Here is an 18,781-nt window from a genome sequence, read left to right on the forward strand (position 1 = left end):
CTGAGTTCAATTCCCAGTAACCACATGGAGGCTTACAACCATCTGTAATGGGATGTGATGCTCTCTTCTGGTGTGTCTGAAGACAGCTACAGTGTACTCATATAAATAAAAGTTAATAAAATTAAAAAAAGAACTGAACGAAAAATATTTTGAAAGCCACCATTTAATAAAAATGAGACTTTAGGGCTGAAGAGATGGCTCAGCAGTTAAGAGCCCTTGGAACGTTTGTTGTCCTTGCAAAGGACCCAGTTTGACTCCCAGCAACTACATGGCACCTCACAACCATTCCTAATTCCAGTTCCAGGAGGTCCAGCCTAAGCTACAGGAAGACTGTCTCAAGAAAAAAAAAACAAAAAAACAAAAAAAAAAACAAAGGTGGGAATGAGAATGTAGCTTAGCTGGAGGATTGCTGACTCAGCATGCAGGAAGCCCTACGTTGGATCTCTGTCGCTCCATAAACCTGCTGTGCACGCTTGTAATCTGAACACTTAGGAGGGAAAAGGTCAAGACGTCTTCGACTGCACAGTGACTCTAAGGCCAGCCTGGGCTACATGAGACTCTGTCTCAAGAAAAAAAAAAAAAAAAAAAAAAGGGTTAAAGAGATGGCTCAGTGGTTAAGAGTATTTGTTGCAAAGAACCTGGGTTTGGTTCCCAGCACCTACATAATAGCCCACAATTCTCTGTAATTTCAACTTTAGGGGGATTCAACACCTTCTTCTGGCCTTCCTGGGCAACTTCACTCATGCACACGTACGCCTACACAAACACAGACACATGCATAATTAAAATACACATGTCTCACAAATCAAACTGGACAAGAAAAAGTCCACTTAAACAATAAAACAGAACCCGGTAGATTGGCTAATCCCAGCACTAGGGAAGGAGAGGCAGTTGGGTTTCTGTGGGTTCCAGGCCAGTCAGGACTACGTAGTGAGATCCTGTCTCAAAAAGGAAAGAAGGAAAACAGTCAGGGCAGAGCAAGGGCGACCATTTTTCAAGAGGGAGTTGGTGACAGGCACAGGGGAAGAGGAGTAAGCCTGAGGGGTCTCTCAAAGGCTATACCTCCTAGATCTTCTTCCCTAATTCCCTCACAGGCTTTAGGCAGACAGGATACCCCACAGACTTGAGAGGAGGCACAGTGCAAGTGAAGACAAACCAACAAAGCTTGAAGGTGTACCCTCCAACCCCTCCCACGAGGTTAGCACCTCAGAAAATGGGATAGGAAGGCAGGTGGCTCGTGAGACCTTAAGAGTCCAGAGGGCTTTATTTTTCTACTTCTTTTTTTTTTAAGATTTATTTATTTATTTTTATGTATATGAGTACACTTCAGACACACCAGCAGAGGGACCTCTGGAAGAGCAGTCAGTGCTCTTAACCGCTGAGCCACCTCTCTAGTCCCCTTTTCTACTTCTTTAAAAGGTGGGGAGACCTAGCCCCCAGGCCAGCAACATCTGAGAAAGTAGAGACAGCATCGGATGGTTAGGGGAATGTCCCCCACTAGGTTTCACCAATACAAATTGGTCACCTGTGTGACAAAGAGCTGGTATATCAGTCCTCTCCTCCTTTGAATTATCTAAGTCAACGGGGGACTGCCCTGCTGCACTCCTGGTGGGACAGAGGGTTTTTCACTAAACAGTGTAAAAACATATGTTCATCCTTCTTCAAAGTGCCAACGATGGGTGTGGGTGGGACCTAGGAAACCCTGCCCCAGGGATGAAGCCAGTATTCTGACACCAGGTGAAGGCTAGGATCTTCCTGGAAACGTGCTGCTACCTTAATGGGTAGTAATGATCCTCCCTCCATCTACCAGGTCTCGCTTAGGGCCTTCTCCCTCCGACTACATCAGGCCTCTCTTTGGATCCCCAAATTGGAGCAGGCGTGATCAGCCTAACGAAAGGAGAGAGTACAGAAATCCAGAGAAGGGGCTGGAGAGGTGGCTCAGTGGTTAAGAGCACTGACTGCTCTTCCAGAGGTCCTGAGTTCAAATCCCAGCAACCACATGGTGGTTCATAGCCATCTGTAAAGAGATCTGATGCCCTCTTCTGCTGTGTCTGAAGTGTACTCATATACATAAAAATAAATAAATAAATCTTTAAAAAAAAAAAGAAATCCAGAGAAAAGGCACAGGGCAGGGAGAGAAAGGGTAGAAACAAGGACAGGAAACTGACCACCTTCAAGAATTCCGCCCCCTTCCCTGCCTGGGTCTGGCTCCCTTCCTTGGCATTAAAGACTGCCAAGAACAGCAGTGCAGCGCCACCTGGCGGAAATGAGTGTGCTTGCACCATCGCGGGGCCGGACAGGAGCTGGAGGGTTGGGGGTGGGTGGGACGCATCCCAGGCAGATAGGTCCACCTCAGACCTCACTTCCCTAGTTTAGACCAGTTCCAGTTCTGTGGGTTTGGGATTTGATTGAAGCCCTGGCGCTGGTTACACCACTCGAGCAGAGGAATGCAAGCCTTGGGGAATAATAGAAAGAGAAGGTCTCTCTAATAGGCCTCAGTGAGCTTTGCCCTCCACCCTGGCCCTGACACCCACTTCTCTAGAATGAGATAGCTTTAGGCAACCAAACCAAGTGCCCCAACCCTTGTGACCAAACATTTGCCAACTACTTGGCGTTCAGCACCGGCACTGGCAAGCACTGGGTAAACATTGCTCAGACCCAAGGAAACAGAGGTTTGTGTACCTTGGCCTGAGCAAGAGAGGAGGTCCAGAGCTGGAGAAGCCCCCAAAGGACCATTTAAAGAAGCCTGAAGAGCCTTTTGTAATGTACTCCTAGGAGGCTTAGGCTGCTCTAGAATCCATGTATGGATCTTGCAAGCTGGGCAGGAGGTGGGAAGGGCAGGGAACAAACGTAGCTGAGCAGGGAGCATCAGATCATTAAGCTCACCCCTCGGCAGTAGGAAGCCGGTGGACTATCTGGGGATGACAAGGTCGGGATGCTGGTGTTTTGAAAGGTTAAATTTGTTACAAATCACAGTCAAAATAGGAAGGGCTGAGCTGAATGTGATGGCCTTTAATCCCAGGAGGCAGGAGAGGCTGAGGCAGGCAGATCTATGGAGCAAGTTCCAGGATGGATAGCCAGATTTACACAGAGAAACATTGTTTCAAAAAAAAAAAAAAAAAAAGGACCAGGAGAAAGGTAGCATTCCTGGGCGGGCAAGATGACTTGATAGATAAAGGCAGTTAGATAATGAGACAAAAGAGAGTCAACTCCTGCAAGATGTCCTCTGGCAGCTACACACGTGCCTTGAAGACGTGTATCCATACCCCCCAAATAAATTAATAGATAAAACCAGATGTAAAGGAAAGATTTAAAACTACCGATATAGCTCAGTGGGGTCACGGCACCTGCTGCAAAGCCGGATGACCTAAATTTGTTCCCTGGGATCCACGTGGTAGGAGAGAACAAATTCTAGCCTGTTGTCTTCTGACCTCCGGAGGTGTGTGTGCTCACACAAGAAAGAAACAAAGAGAACAAAAATAAATAAAATGTAATTATAAAACGTAGGGGTCAAAGACATAGCTCAGTAGTTACACGGTATCTCTTTCAGAGGATCTGAGTTCAATCCCAGCACCCACATCAGGCCCCATACCACCTGTTGCTCAAGTTCCAGGAGATCCAATGACCTCTTCTAGCACCCAAGAGCACTGCATGCACATGCTACACTTGGATACATACGTGCAAGCAAAACATATAAGTTTTTAAAATCTTTTAATGGTGTGGAGCACTCACTAACCTATAGGGAGAAGGACTTCCACTTGGTAGGAGGACACAGGGGGTCAGAAGGAGTGGCCAGAATGTGGCAGCAGCCAGGGTCCACCTGCTTTGAGAAGTGGATCTAGGGAAGGTCTTGCAACGAGTTTATAGGGGACTTTCAATGGCAGATGGGGAGGAAGGTTTGAGAACTCCAGCACTCAGATCTGAGAAAAGACAGATGCAAGTTTGGAAATGCAGCAGAGGGTGGAGGGTGCCCAAAGATGTGCCTGCGTGATTGTGTGTGCACATGCCTGTGTGTATGTGTGTGTTCATTCTGTGCCAAGCTGGTCTGGAAATTACTATGTAACTTATGCTGGTCTCACATTCACAGCAACAATCCTGCCTCAGCCTCTCAAGTACAGAATGATAGACGTGTGCAGCAATGACAGCTTGATCGTGTGGCACCAGAACAAAAGACTGAAAATACAGAGGGGAATGAGAAGCGGGGAGTGGGCAGCCGGTTTTCCTTCCTAGACTGGAAGCACGGCTATAAAGGAAGCTGGAGCCTTCTGCTTACTCTCCAGATGCTGACGGGAAGGAAAGGATTCAAGGAAATTCAGGATTAAGACTAATGCCAGGAAGTGGGCAAACATCCTGGTGTACTGCCTGGGCTCGAGGCAAAGCTCACAGTCTCCGCAATCAGGACAGAGGACAGAGTGAAGGCCACCGGGACTCCACTCGCTAGTTTCTGTTCCTGCATGCTTCAATGATCTGCCAGACCCAGGGGTGTCCTGCTCCAATCCCGGTAGTAGTTTAGAGGGTCAGTCACCATATTCGGGACCCTGAACACTCATGGACAAGGAAGGGAAAACTATGGAGGAAGCAACCCAAGGCCCCAGAAGCTTCTCAGTCTTGCTCCCCCACCCCCACCCCCGACTGCGTCCCTTAGGGACAGATTGATGAGCTGGTCTGGTCAGGGAGGGGGTTCTTGACATTTGCCAGGGCGTAGGCGCGCAGCTATGTGCGCCCTGAAGCTAGACGCTAAGTACACAACGGAGGAAAAGGGTCACACGCGGGGGCGCAGGAATCAGAGTGATTTTATTGACCAGACAACGAGACCTGACTGGAGCTACAAGCTGTGCTCCTGCTTAGGTCAAGCACGGGGGCGCCATCGGTTCTTGAGACGGTCGTCGAGCCTGACAGGATCGGCAAAGATGATTTGCTGCAGGAACCATGGCTGGGCACGAAGCGTCTCACCGAAGGCTCTAGAAAGAACAAAGCAGTTGGGGATTTAGCTCAGTGGTAGAGCGCTTGCCTAGGAAGCGCAAGGCCCTGGGTTCGGTCCCCAGCTCCGGAAGAAAAAAAAAAAAAGAAAGAAAGAAAGAACAAAGCAGGACTCCAGAGACAGGGGCAAGTCTCTCCATTCTGTCCTCAGGATGATATGGAGGGAATTCTGGGAAATTCTCCTAGCATAATGGGAAACGGAATGGAGGGGTGTAGTGGTCATACAAGTAAAATCAGCAACCCGGAGGAAGGATGGGAAGAATAATATCAAAGAAAGGGTAAGGGTGCTGGAATACAGGATACAACTCGGTGGGCAGAGTGCTCGCTTAGCATGTGTGGAGTCCTGGGTTCCATTTCTAGCTCCACGTAAAACAAACCGGGTGTGGTGGTGCACACTTGTAATCCTACCACTTGGTAGGTGGGGAGAAGGATCAGGAGTTCAGCCTGAGCTACAAGGAAAAGAAACAACCCACCAGTACCCAGAAGCCAGAGGTCTTCTGTGCTCTAAGACCCCGGGAAATTCCCTTGCCGGGTGCCACGCCCACCTCCTCTCTCCTACTTACCTAGCAGCGGGCTCTGCTGAAGTCCAGGACTGAAAGCTTAGCGACTGCTCAGGTTGGCGGGCTCCCTCCAGGTCCCGCAGACTCCGGGTTGCATGCACGGGAAGTCCTGCCGGTGAACTCCTGCTTCGTACCTCCCACAGCTCCTGCCCGGGGGAAGGAAGCAGGAGAGCGCTGCGGGCCATCTGTCCCGGGAGCCCCACGAGCGGTCCAGCGGCCCCACCCAAGGCACGGCGCCACAGGTAGGGCGAGCGGCGCAGCCCCATGAGCAGCCCGGAGGCACGACCCACTGTGTGATAGCGAGGGCTCGCCACGTGCTTGTACCAGGCGCTGGCGGGCAGAGGTAGCAAGAGCAGAAGCAGCAGTAGCGGTAGCAGGGGCCGGTTCACCGGAGCCCCGGGCCCAGGGCCCCGTACTTCTCTGCTCGACGCCAGCGCGCTCAAGTCCATGGCCCCTTGGCGGGTTAGGACAAGAACAGGGTTTATGTCCCCGAGAACGTCGGAGCTCCGGAGGATGGAAGAGACTAGTCAGTTGGTGCGACTACAGCTTCTCAATGGCCCCGCCCCGGCTCGCCCCCGCGGCACATGCCCAAGGGAGAGGAGGATGGAGAGGGAGGGAGAAGAGGGAACCCGGGCAGCTAGAAGCCTCCCAATGAGTAGATCGCAAGCTGGACTGCGCTTGAAGCTTTAGTGGGGGATCTCCTTGCTTACCCTTTCCTCGCCCCCAGGAAGGGAACTGTCAGGGAGGGAGTTCTGGTACCATGCATGGTCTCAGAATACAAGGATGGGCTGCCAGGGGCAAAAGGATGCCCCCTTGGTAGGAGTTGCTACAAGTGGAGCACTTATGGAGAGGAGACAGGAAAGTTTTAAGCATAGGGCCACCCTTCCCTGAGGGCCGTCCCTCTTCCTGCCTAGTACAGCTCTGAGTTCCCACCCAAACCCATTCTGCGCTACAGGTGGATGAATGCTTGGAGAGAGTTTGAGTTTGGAGCGGAGGCACGGGAAATTATTCATCAATCCCAGCAAGGATCCTGAATTCAAGTCGACCTGATTATATGACCTTCGCTCTAAGAAGAGAGGGAGATGGGGTTGGGGATTTAGCTCAGCGGTAGAGCGCTTGCCTAGCGCAAGGCCCTGGGTTCGGTCCTCAGCTCCGGGGGGGGGGGGGGGGAGAAGAAGAAGAAGAAGAAGAGAGGGAGATAAAGGGGGGTGGGGGCAGGGGCAGCTAGGAAGGCAGGTAGGCAAGCAGGACAGTTTGGACACATGAAGCCATCCTTGTGGTTTCTGGAGAGCTAGAATGTTAAGAGACAGCCCCTCCTGGAACCCTCAGCCTCAGGAGGCTTGACTGGACCTTACCAAACTCCAGAGCCTCCTCTGTGATGATGACTTTGCTCAAGGCCTCCTTCCAGCCAAATGTAATTAGGGGTCTTAGCCCCACAGCTGATGACCTGTGTATAAGAATATTCCTCCCTTATCTCTCTTCCCAGCACACTCCTGTAAAGGACACTGACATGGGTTTGGTTAGAACAGTCCTTTAGCTCAGTCCTGCACCTTCAAAGAGGCTACTGTGGCCTTTCCTGACCACCCAAACCCACCCTTCCAGACCAATCCCAGAAGATCTATTCAAACTGGAGTTACTGGGCCCTTTGCAAGAGCAACAATTACCAATTACTTTTTTTTTTTAAGTTTTTTTATTTATTATATATAACCACACTGTAGCTGTCGTCAGACACACCAGAAGAGGGCATCAGATGGTTGTGAGCCACCATGTGGTTGTTGGGGATTGAACTCATGACCTCTGGAAGAGCAGACAGCACTCTTAACCGCTGAGCCATCTCTCCAGCCCAGATGGGGTCTTTCTTTCTTTCTTTCTTTCTTTCTTTTTTTTTTTTTTCTTCCGGAGCTGAGGACCGAACCCAGGGCCTTGCGCTTGCTAGGCAAGTGCTCTACCACTGAGCTAAATCCCCAACCCCCAGATGGGGTCTTTCTATGTGGCTCAACTGTCCTGGAATTCACTATGTAGACCAGGTTGGCCTGAAACTCACAGAAACCAGTTTAATTTTTTTTATAAAGTATCTTTTTTTTTAAAGATTTATTTATTTATTATATATAAGTACACACTGTAGCTGTCTTCAGATACACCAGAAGAGGGCATCGGATCTTTTTTTTTTTTTTTATAAATCTTTTTTTTAATCATTTATTTATTTATTATGTATACATCATACAGCTTTCTGCCTGCATGTATTCCTGCAGGCCAGAAGAGGGCACCAGACCTGATTATAGATGGTTGTGAGCCACCATGTGGTTGCTGGGAATTGAACTCAGGACCTCTGGAAGAGCAGACAGTGCTCTTAACCTCTGAGCCATCTCTCCAGCCCGGATCTCTTTACAGATGGTTGTGAGCCACCATGTGGTTGCTGGGAATTGAACTCATAACCTCTGGAAGAGCAGTCGGGTGCTCTTAACCGCTGAGCCATCTCTCCAGCCCAAAGTATCTTTTTTTTTAATGATTTATTTTTATTCTACATGCACTGATGTTTGGCCCGCGCGCACACGTGTGTGTGTGTGTGTGTGTGTGTGTGTGTGTGTGTGTGTGTGTGTGTGTTATCAAATTCACTGGACCTGGAGTTACAGACAGCTTCCAGCCACCATGTGGGTGCTGGGAATGGAACCAATGCTCTTCCTCTAGAAGAGCAGCCAATGTTTTTAACCTTTGAGTTGCCTCTTGTTTTCGGGTCTGGAGAGATGGCTCATCAGTTAATAGCACTTGCCGTTCTTCTCTTCTCTCTCTCTCTCTCTCTCTCTCTCTCTAAGATTTATTTATTTATATAAATACACTGTCTTGAGACACACAAGAAGAGGGCATCAGATCTTATTACAGATGTTTGTGAGCCACTATGTGGTTGCTGGGATTTGAACTCAGGACCTCTGGAAGAGCAGTCGGTGCTCTTAACCACCGAGTCATCTCTCCAGCCCTGTTCTTCTCTCACTTTTTTTATTTCTGTTGTTCTCTTTTCACCAGCCCGATAAATACATTTTTAAAAATATTTTTTAAAAAATATAGCTGTTGTTCAGGCATGGTAGTGTGTGCCCTTAATCCCAGCACTCAGGAGGCTGAGGCAGGAGAATCACAATGATTTCAAAGCCATTCTGAGCTCTTACCCACTGAGACAACCCTCCAGGCCTCTAGTTTTGGTTTCTTGAGAAGTTCTCATATAGCCTGGACTGGCCTCAAGTGTGATGTGCAGGTAAGAATAACTTTGAGGGCTAGAGGGATGGCTCAGTGGTTAAGAGCACTGACTGCTCTACCAGAGGTCCTGAGTTCAATTCCCAGCAACCACATGGTGGCTCACAACCATTTGTAATGGGATCTGACGCCCTCTTCTGGTGTGTCTGAAGACAACTACAGTGTACTCATATACAATAAACAAACATTATAAAAAAAAAATAAAAGAATAGGGGCGGGAGAGATGGCTCAGCGGTTAAGAGCACCCGACTACTCTTCCAGAGGAGGTCCTGAGTTCAATTCCCAGCAACCACATGGTGGCTCACAACCATCTGTAAAGAGATCTGATGCCCTCTTCTGGTGTCTGAAGACAGCTACAGTGTACTTATATATAATAAATGAATAAATCTTAAAAAAAAAAAAGAATAACTTTGAACTTCTGATCCTCCTGTTTCTAGCTCCAGTGCTAGGATTACAGATACAGGCTGCCATCCCCAGCTTGAAATACCGTATGTTGATCTTCAAGCCAAAGGAACTGCCTCTTCCTATGGGAGCCCTAGTCTTGGAGAAGAGGCATGGAGAAGGCAGTGGGTGGGAAGCTCAGCATGACATAGGCCACTTAGCTCCCCAGGTGCTGCTGCTCACTCCAAATCAGTGGAGAGATGGGCCAGCAGTTAGGAAAACTGGCTGCTTTTCCAGAGGACTTAAGTTTGATTCTCAGCACCTATATGGTGGCTCACATGTCTGTACCTCTAGTTCTGCTTCTTCTGGCCTCTTCAGGCACCAGGCATGAATGAAGTTCAGAGACATACATGCAGGTAAAACACATACACACACATATAAATATTTCATACATATAAAACAATAAGACATTTTAAAGTTGAGTTTTTAAAAAAGGGAGTGAGGGGGACAGAGGAGTCGCCTATTCCAGGGGTAGAAGAGCCTCAGGGTTTCCCACAGGTCCCTCCTCACCTGGATCTGGGTGGCTGGGTTCAAATATGCCACAGACTTGATACGGATGAGGGTGAGAGGTCAGAAAGTGCTACACTCTGCCCTTCCTCAGTTTCCTCCCTTAAAATGAGGGAATGGGGATGGTGAGCACTTCATCTCGTTTGTTGAAAGACAAGTTTGTCTGCTGCCCAAACACTTACGAGGCTGTCCCAGCCTGCCTGAGTTACATAATGAGGACTTGGTTTATATTCGAGGCTAGCTAGGTTTTCATAGCAAACAAATATAAAAAAACGCACACACATCTACAAGGCATGTGTCTTGGCACCACATCTGACGCACAGTAGGCACTCAGTGGTTGTAGAGACTATTACTGCTGTTTCAACAGCTCCAGGCCTGTCCAGGAGACCGCTTCCACGGGGTGGGCGGGAAACAGAGGGGGTGGGCTCTTAGGCACGAGGACCTGCGGGACCAGGCAAGCGTCCGTGAAAGCCGCCCCCATCAACGCCTGTTCCTATGGGAGCCCTAGTCTTGGAGAGAGCGGCCTGGAGAGTGGAGTGGGCGGGAGGCTCAGCACGACACAGTCCACTGCCAGGCCACTTAGGGTCCCCAGACGCTGCTCATTCCCAGTCAGGGACCTGGGGGAATAGCAATGAAACGGAGGAGGTGTGGGGAGCCCCCTGGAGGTAGCCTGGGGAACGCAGATCCATCCGAACACGTCAATTGTGTGGTCCATCCTGGGATTGGTACCTAGAAAAGCTTGGTGGACCAGGTCTGTAATTCCAAGTACAAGGCAGGATGGAGTAGGAGGACACTGTCTGAAATTAAAAAGCTAAAAGTGGCCAGGGTGTGGTTAAGAGCACTTGCTGATCCCGCAAAGGGTCACGTGTTGGTTCCCAGAACCCATGTGGCCGTTCACAAGCATTGGCAGTTCTACTTCCGGGGAATTCAGCACCCATGGCACCAGGTATGCATATGGTACACATCCATGTATGTAGTCAAACATTCATACACATAAAATAAAAATTAAGGGGCTGGGGATTTAGCTCAGTGGTAGAGCGCTTACCTAGGAAGCGCAAGGCCCTGGGTTCGGTCCCCAGCTCCGAAAAAAAGAACCAAAAAAAAAAAAAATAAATAAAAAAAATAAAAATTAAAACCTTTAAAATACCATTTTATTATCTATCCATCCATCCATCCATCTATCCATCTATGGTCCTCCCAGCCCCTCCCTCTTAAATACTTTTAAAGCAGGGTACACCTTTGATCCTGGCACTTGTGAGGCAGAGGCAGGCAGATCTATGTGAGTCTAAGGCCAGCCTGGTCTACAGAGTGTGTTCCAGGACAGCCAGGGTGACACAGAGAAGCCCTGTCCTGAAAAAAAAAAAATCTGAGGGGTTGGGGACTTAGCTCAGTGGTAGAGCGCTTGCCTAGCAAGCACAAGGCCTTGGGTTCGGTCCCCAGCTCCGGAAAAAAAAAAAAGAAAAAAAGAAAGAAAAAAATCTGATAGATAACTTCTTTAGCATGTGTGTCCCTATGTTCAATTCTGAGGAAGGAAAGGAGGGAGGGAGAGAAGGATAGAGGGAAGGAGGGAGGGAAGGAGAGAGGGAGGGGGGAAGGGAGGGAGGAAGGGAGAGCCCAAAGAGATGACAAAGTAGATATGGTGATGTCATCTGGTCTGTTGACTCTAATTCAGTTCCTGAGACCCACAAGGTGGAAGGAGGGAGCCAACTTCTACAAGTTGTCCTCTAACATCTACACTTGTGTCATGGCACACATGTAAGCATGCACCCATGCACAGAAATAAGTAGATATCACAAAAAGAGAGAGAGAAATAAAGTTGAAACAGGGCATGGACCAATTACAGAAGTGGAACACTGCACAAAACACACAGTTTGCAGTCTGACTCAGCAGGCTGTGCTTCCTGGAGCTTAAACACCAGCAGCCCCAGTCTTGTTAATGTCTGTGATCCAAGGTGGGGAAGAGACCGACATTAGTGTGCACAGGAAGATGAAGGCCCTGGCCCAGGGGCGGGGTGCACAGCAACTAATAGAAGGAGCCCAAGCTGGGGTTAGGGGATCAAGGAGTAGAATCATCCTAAAGATTGGGATGCAGAGGGCATCTCTCTATCCTGTTCCCTCTTTCCGTCCGCCCAAGACCAAGCAACGAAGGATTCTGCCTTTCACCAGAGGTCTGGAAACAGAGTGCAAAATGACCCTTGGTTAGGAAGCAAGGACCTGACATTGCTCTCATCTCTATCAGCTGGAGTTGTTTTCAATATTTGCAAACTGTAAATCTAGCTACAAGTGTACACACACACACACACACACACACACACACACACACACACACACACACAACTCTTGGAAGGCAGAAGACAACTTGAAAGGAACAGCTGTCTTCTTCAATCTTGTGGGCCCTGGGGATTGAACTGGACTGTGGGACTTGAGTCCTCAGGTACCTTGGCAACTATTTGACTCTCTGAGCCACCTCCTTGCCTTCCCATCTTTTTTCTTTTCTTTTTTTCCTTCTTTGTTTTTGTTTTGAGTGAGATAGTATGTTGCTATGCAACTCAGTTTGACTTCATTGTAACCTTCCTACCTAAGCCTGCTCATGCTGCGGTTATAGGCCTGCACCACCATGCCTGAACAACTTCGGTGATCTTTCTGAAGAGGCACAATATGCTTCTAGTGATGCTGCCAGATCCTCACCATCCACACTCACACACTCTCTCTCTCTCTCTCTCTCTCTCTCTCTCTCTCTCTCTCTCTCTCCCCCTCCCCCCCCTCCCCCTCCCTCTCTCTCCTTCTGTCTCTCCCCCTCTCTCTCCCTCTCCCCTTCTCTCTCTCCCTCTCCCCTCTCCCCTCTCCCCTCCTCTCTCCCCCTCCCCCCTCTCTGTCTTACAATGTACCCCTGGCAGGCCTGGAATTCCTTATATAGACCAGACTGGCCTTAAGCTTAGAGATCCACCTGCCTCTGCTTCCTGAGAGCTGGAATTAAAGGCCTGAGGCAGCACACCCAGAGTGATCCTCCTGAAGCAGTCTCCCAGGTTAGAGATTATAGGTGGACGTGTACTACTAGGATCGAATCTAGACTCAACGCATGCTAGATGATATTTTTTTTCCCCAATTAAACCATATTCCCATTCTCTGATGGCTTTTTAAGCCACTAAATGATATTTTTGCAGGGAGGAGTGATAATATGTAAAAATAAGATTATTACATTTATTTACTTGGGGCGGGGAGGGGGCATAGCACTTGTTTGGAGGTGAGGCAACAACTTGGAGTTTATTCTGTCCTTTTACTATATGGGCCCTGGGGATCAAATTCAAATGATCAGGCTATGCAACAATCACCTTTACCTACTGAGCTATCTAGCTATCCTGCAGTTTCCAGGTTTTTAATTAATTTATTCATTTATCGTATGTGGTTATTTTGTCTGCATTTTTGTCTGTGCACCATGTGTATGCCTGGTGCCTGAGGTCCTCAGATCCCCTGGATCTGGAATTACAAACAGTTGTGGGCTGCCTGGTGTGAGTCCTGAGTCCTCTGGAAGATCAGCAGGCACTCTTAACTGCTGAGCCTTTTCTCTAGCCCTTAAGCAGAATATTATTCACACTTCCTTTCTTCCTGAAAGCTACAGTAGTTTGTTTTCCCAGACTCTTATTTTGATATCATCCCTAAACACTCCAGTGGCTGAGGAACTTTCTTGTAGTAACCTTTCTCAGTGTCTCCACCTGAAGTGACCCATGACAGCGGCTCCACACAAAAGTCTTTGGAGCTTTCCTCAGAGAACCGGCTCTAGTTGGAGCCTCCGTTCTCGAAGCCTCTGCATTGCCTGTGCCTACAGCTCAGCTTAGAATCAGGTTTTCTGGACACTGGTTTCCATTTCTTCATTTTTGAAGAAGCAAGTCCTACAGGATCTGCAGGGATTCTAGCTCCCAGTGTTCTCAGTTCACAAGTCTACTGTTGTCATTCTGATTTTTTGATTCTTGGTGGTTCTGGGATTTGAACCAAGAGTCTTTGGAATAGTAAGCAGACAGGCAGGCATTCTAGTACAAGCTACACCCCCAAATCTGTTGTTTTGATTATGTATTTGATTATTAAATGTCCTTACTTTATAGTGCATTTGGCGTGCACACATGTGCATGTATAGCATGCATGCTGTGATGGACAATTGGAAGGAGTCCATTCTTTTCTTCCACCACACAGGTCCCAGTTTGTTAGGTCCAGTGATAGGTGGCTCTACCTACTGAGCCGTCCCACACATAGGCCCCTGTTCTGATTCTGGACCACTCCCTCTTAAATACTTTATTCATTTTTGTTTTATATGTTTCGCCTGCTATACATGCATGTCTAGTGCCCAAAGAGGTCAGATCCCCTGAACCAGGAGTTACAGATGGTTATGAGCTACCTCACGGATTGCTGAGAAGCCAACCCAGGTCCTTTGCAAAAACAGCAAGCTCACTCTTTGTTCTCTTCTCTTCCCTGTCCCTTCTCTCCCTGTAACCCTCCCCTCACCCACATGCCCATGGCGGGCCTCCTTTCCTCTCCTCTCCTCTTCTTCTCTCATTAAACCTCTCCACATGGGGAGAAAAAAAAACACAGCCCTTTTAACTACGGCATCCCTCCACACTGCCTTTATACATGTATGTCCAGGTGCATGTGTGAGAGGAGGACGGCAGGAGTTGGTTCTCTCTTGCACCTTATGACAGCTCTGCTGGGGCTTCACATGATTTTCAGTAACACTTCTTCCCCTCGTCTTTCTTTCTTTTCTTTTTTTTTTTAAAGATTTATTTATTTATTATATATGAATACACTGTAGCTGTCTTAGACACACCAGAAGAGGGCATTGGATCTCTTTACAGGTGGTTGTGAGCCACCATGTGGTTGCTGGGATTTGAACTCAGGACCTCTGGAAGAGCAGTCGGTGCTCTTAACCGCTGAGCCATCTCTCCAGCCCTCCCCTCGTCTTTCTATGCACTTTTTTTTTTTTTTTTGGTTCTTTTTTTTCGGAGCTGGGGACCGAACCCAGGGCCTTGCGCTTCCTAGGCAAGCGCTCTACCACTGAGCTAAATCCCCAACCCCCCCCTCGTCTTTCTAAACAAAATCTCTTTATGCTATTTTATGTTCGTGCCTGCCTGCACATCACGTATGCGAGTGAACTGTGTCCATGCCTGCTGCCTTTCAGAGGTCAGAAGCAGATGTCAGATGCAGAAGGTAGGGATGGTTGTGAGCCACACTGTGAGTGCTGAGGAAAGCTTCCGGGTTGGTTCTTGCCTCCCATCTTGTTTGAGACGGGATCTTTTCATGTTTGGCCTGAAAGCTTCTGGGGGTTCTGTTATTGTGTCTACCTCCTCAGCTCCTCCTCCTCCTCCTCTTCTTCTCCTCCTCTTCCTTCCTCCTCCTCCTTCCTCCTCCTCCTTTTCATCATCATCACCATCATCACCATCATCACCACCATCATCATCATGTATGTGTGGATAATGGGTTTTATGTGTTAGGGTAGGCATGTTTGTGAAGGTTGGAGGGGAACTTTCAGGAGTTGGTTTTCCTATTCCACAATGGGAGGAACACAGGGATGGGTTCTTTTGTCTACCAATCAAAGACTTAAAAGACAGGAGAAGAGGTCCAGGCACACAGCTTGAATCCCAGCACTCAGATAACAGAGGCAGGCAGATTTCTGAGACTTTGAGGCCACTACTTAGGGAGTTTTGAGGACAGCTGTGGCCACATAGGAAAATTGTCTCAAAAATATTTTTCATATATATATATACATATATATATATATTTCATATATATCTCATATATACACAGGGGGGGTGTTAGGGGAAGACTGTAGAGATGGTTCAGTGGTTAAGATCTGCTGTTCTTGGGGCTGGAGAGATGGCTCAGCGGTTAAGAGCACCCGACTGCTCTTCCAGAGGTCACGAGTTCAATTCCCAGCAACCACATGGTGGCTCACAACCATCTGTAAAGAGTTCTGATGCCCTCTTCTGGTGTATCTGAAGACAGCTACAGTGTACTTATATAAATAAATAAATAAATCTTAAAAAAAAAAAAAAAAAAAAAAAAGATCTGCTGTTCTTGCAGAGGACATGAGTTCAGTTCCCAGCACCCACATGAGGCTCACAACTGTGTATACCCTCTTAACCACTGAGCCGTAATTAATTTATTTTAAATGAGTGCTCTATCTGTGTGCACACCTACATGTCAGAAGAGGGCATCAGACCCCATTACAGATGAGCCACTATGTGGTTGTTGGGAATTGAACTGAGGACCTCTGGAAGAGGTCTTAACTGCTGACCAATCTCTCTGCAGCCCCAAAAAGGAAGTGTTTAATTGGCCCTTGCTTACAGTGGCTGGCTTAGTCCACTGTCACCGTGGTGGGGAGTGTTACACAGCAAGCACTTTATGAACTGGTCTAGTTCCTAACCCCTCGAAGAGGGGGTTCCCTTCTTGTTTGACTGTTCTGAGATTGTTACTGTTGTCTAAGGCATTGTAGTCCCATATCATACACCCAGTATCTCTTCTATGAATATGCAATGGAGTCTTTCCTGCTTCCTTTTGTCTGCCTTTAATGGTTGTTGTTGTTGGATTTTTTTTTTTTTTTTTTTTTTGGTTTGTCTGTTTGGGGATTTTTGTTTGCATGTTTTGTTCTGGACACAGATCTTTCTACACGGCCCTGGCTGCTCAAGAGCTTACCATGTAGACCAAGTCTGGCTCATTTTTCTTTTTGGTTTTGTTTCATTTTGCTTTTGAGACACAGGGTTTCTCTGTGTAGCCCTATCTGTCCTGGAACTCTCTGTGTAGACCAGGCTGGCCTCCAACTCAGAGAGCTACCTGCCACCACTGTCGGGCATCCATTTGTCGTTTACCCTACAGGCTCTCTTGATGAATCTGTGAAGCTAACTGCAGCTCCCTTCTTACCTGCCACACTGTGGACTGCATGACAGTAAGCGGAGTTGTTCTGCTGTCACAGTGCCATAGCTACTGATCTGTTGTTTCTTCATGCTACCGACTCAGCCAGCTCTATTAAAAACAGGCAAGAAAAGACTCCTGTAGAGAGAAGCCTTTTACAAAGTCTAAAGGGGCAACAGCAGAGGTAGCAGAAGAGAGCGTTCCAGTGACTCACCGCCTCGACTGGAACAACCAGCCTGCTTACACGGCTAGAGAATGATGTTTGCCAATCACAGCCTTGTCTCTTCAGGCCAATACGCCCTCTGCTGGCCCTCCTGGGAAATAGTCCCCGGTTCTGGCCTGAGATGACTACAGGGTCATCTTGAGTTCCAGGTTCGTGATTTTAAAGATGTCTGGTATAAACTGTTTCAAACAGCTCCCTGCTTGAGGCTGCGCCTTTAGGAGGAGGGATAACCGACTCTGTCATTGCGTTGTTTGCTCAAGTCGTCTAAGGAGCGTTCAAAACGGTGGCAGATGGGTAGTCTGGCTGTATGGTTAACTATCACTCCCTTTGTTAAAAGCATCAGAGCAGCAAGGGCGAGGCCAAAAACTGTGGATTAGGGAGTCACATTCACCATCCCTCAACCTTCGCTGATTTGTACAAACAAGGGCAATAAACTACTTGTCACCAGCACCTAAAGAGCTTACCATTAACAGTCAATTTCATTTTAACAGGAATTTTTTCTTTTTTTTAATTTATTTTTATTTTATATGTATGTGGTTTTTGCCTTCATGAATGTTTGTGTACTACCTGTGTGCCTGATCCCCTCAGAGACCAGAAGATATGAAACCCATTGGAACTGAAGTTACAAATAGTAGTGAGCCTTCATTGGGTGCTGGGAATTGAACCTCTGCAAGAAAAGCCACTGCTAGGGTTGGGGATTTAGCTCAGTGGTAGAGCACTTGCCTAGCAAGCGCAATGCCCTGGGTTCGGTCCCCAGCTCCGAAAAAAAGAAAAGAAAAAAAAAAGAAAAGCCACTGCTCTTAACTGTTGAGTCACTTCTCCTGCCCTCCATTTTAACAGATTTTTTTTTTTTTTTTTTGAGACAGTGACTCTGGCAGGCCTGAAATTCTCTAGGTAGACTGGGCTGACTTCAAAACTTACAAAGGGGCTGGAGAGATGACTCCATTATTAAGAGCACTGACTGCTCTTCCAGAGGTCCTGAGTACAAATCCCAGCAACCACATGATGGCTCACAACCATCTGTAATGAGATCTGATGACTTCTTCTGGTGTCTGAAGACAGCTACAGTGTACTTATATATAACAAATGAATAAATCTTTAAAAAAAAAAAACCTTACAAAGTCAGTGCCTGTGAGTGCTAGGATTAAAGGTGTGTGTGTGACCACACCCTGTCATTTCAACAGTACTTAACAGCTGCCCAGTTGCCTGGGAGAGGTAAATCCCCCTTATCTGTCTGAAGATAGCAAGTGTAACCCAGTCCACTTTACTTACTTGGTATGGTTTCCCCAGTTTTACAAATGAGGCTTCGGTGGGCCAACCTAGTTCACAAGCACGTAAGTACCAGAATTAGAGCTTTAGGCCGTTTCTCTGACTCTAGCTAGCTATCGGTACTCTCGACTCTCACACACAATATACTGCCTCCTTCTAGAAGGGTTCAGATGTGGACCTATCTCACTTCATAAGAAATCCAGAGACCTCCCAACAACTGCAGTGACTTGAAGCCTAGGGTTCACCACTATCCACTCAACCACCTCTAGGTGCTTCCCTTTTCTAGATACTATGTCTGGCTGGATGTATATGTCTTACAACAAGAGAAATATATATACTGCTGGGAATGGAACCCAGGCATGGTAGGCAAGTCTCTGCCACTGAGATATATTCCCAGGACGTCCCGTTAAATTTGCATTTAAGATAGAAGTATAATACGAATAAGTATGGTCCAGGAAAGTTTGTGTGATACTTAGCTTAACACTGTTCGTGGTGTATCGGAAATGCTGGATACCCTACGCTTCCTTTGGCGTCTCTAGAGCTAGGGTCGGGGAAGGCGGAGAGTCCCCGCATTTATATGACCGGGAAGGTTTGCACTGGAGTCACGGGGTAGAACGTCGGGATCGAACAGCAGCTCTGTACCACACCAGACCCGGGCG

The 18,781-nt window shown here is 47.8% G+C and overlaps 1 protein-coding gene across 1 annotated transcript; it reads right to left on the reverse strand.

The window, feature by feature from the left end:
- Positions 1 to 4,773: 4,773 nt before the first annotated feature.
- Npw (neuropeptide W) lies at positions 4,774 to 6,093 on the reverse strand. The gene is given in 2 exon segments (NM_153294.2): positions 4,774 to 4,961; positions 5,544 to 6,093. Coding segments are annotated over 2 exon segments (543 nt in total). The 5' UTR covers positions 5,975 to 6,093; the 3' UTR covers positions 4,774 to 4,849.
- Positions 6,094 to 18,781: the final 12,688 nt, after the last annotated feature.

Source organism: Rattus norvegicus, chromosome 10 (assembly GCF_021556685.1).
Source record: "Rattus norvegicus strain SHRSP/BbbUtx chromosome 10, alternate assembly SHRSP_T2T, whole genome shotgun sequence".
In the NCBI taxonomy this organism is placed as follows: Eukaryota; Metazoa; Chordata; class Mammalia; order Rodentia; family Muridae; genus Rattus; species Rattus norvegicus.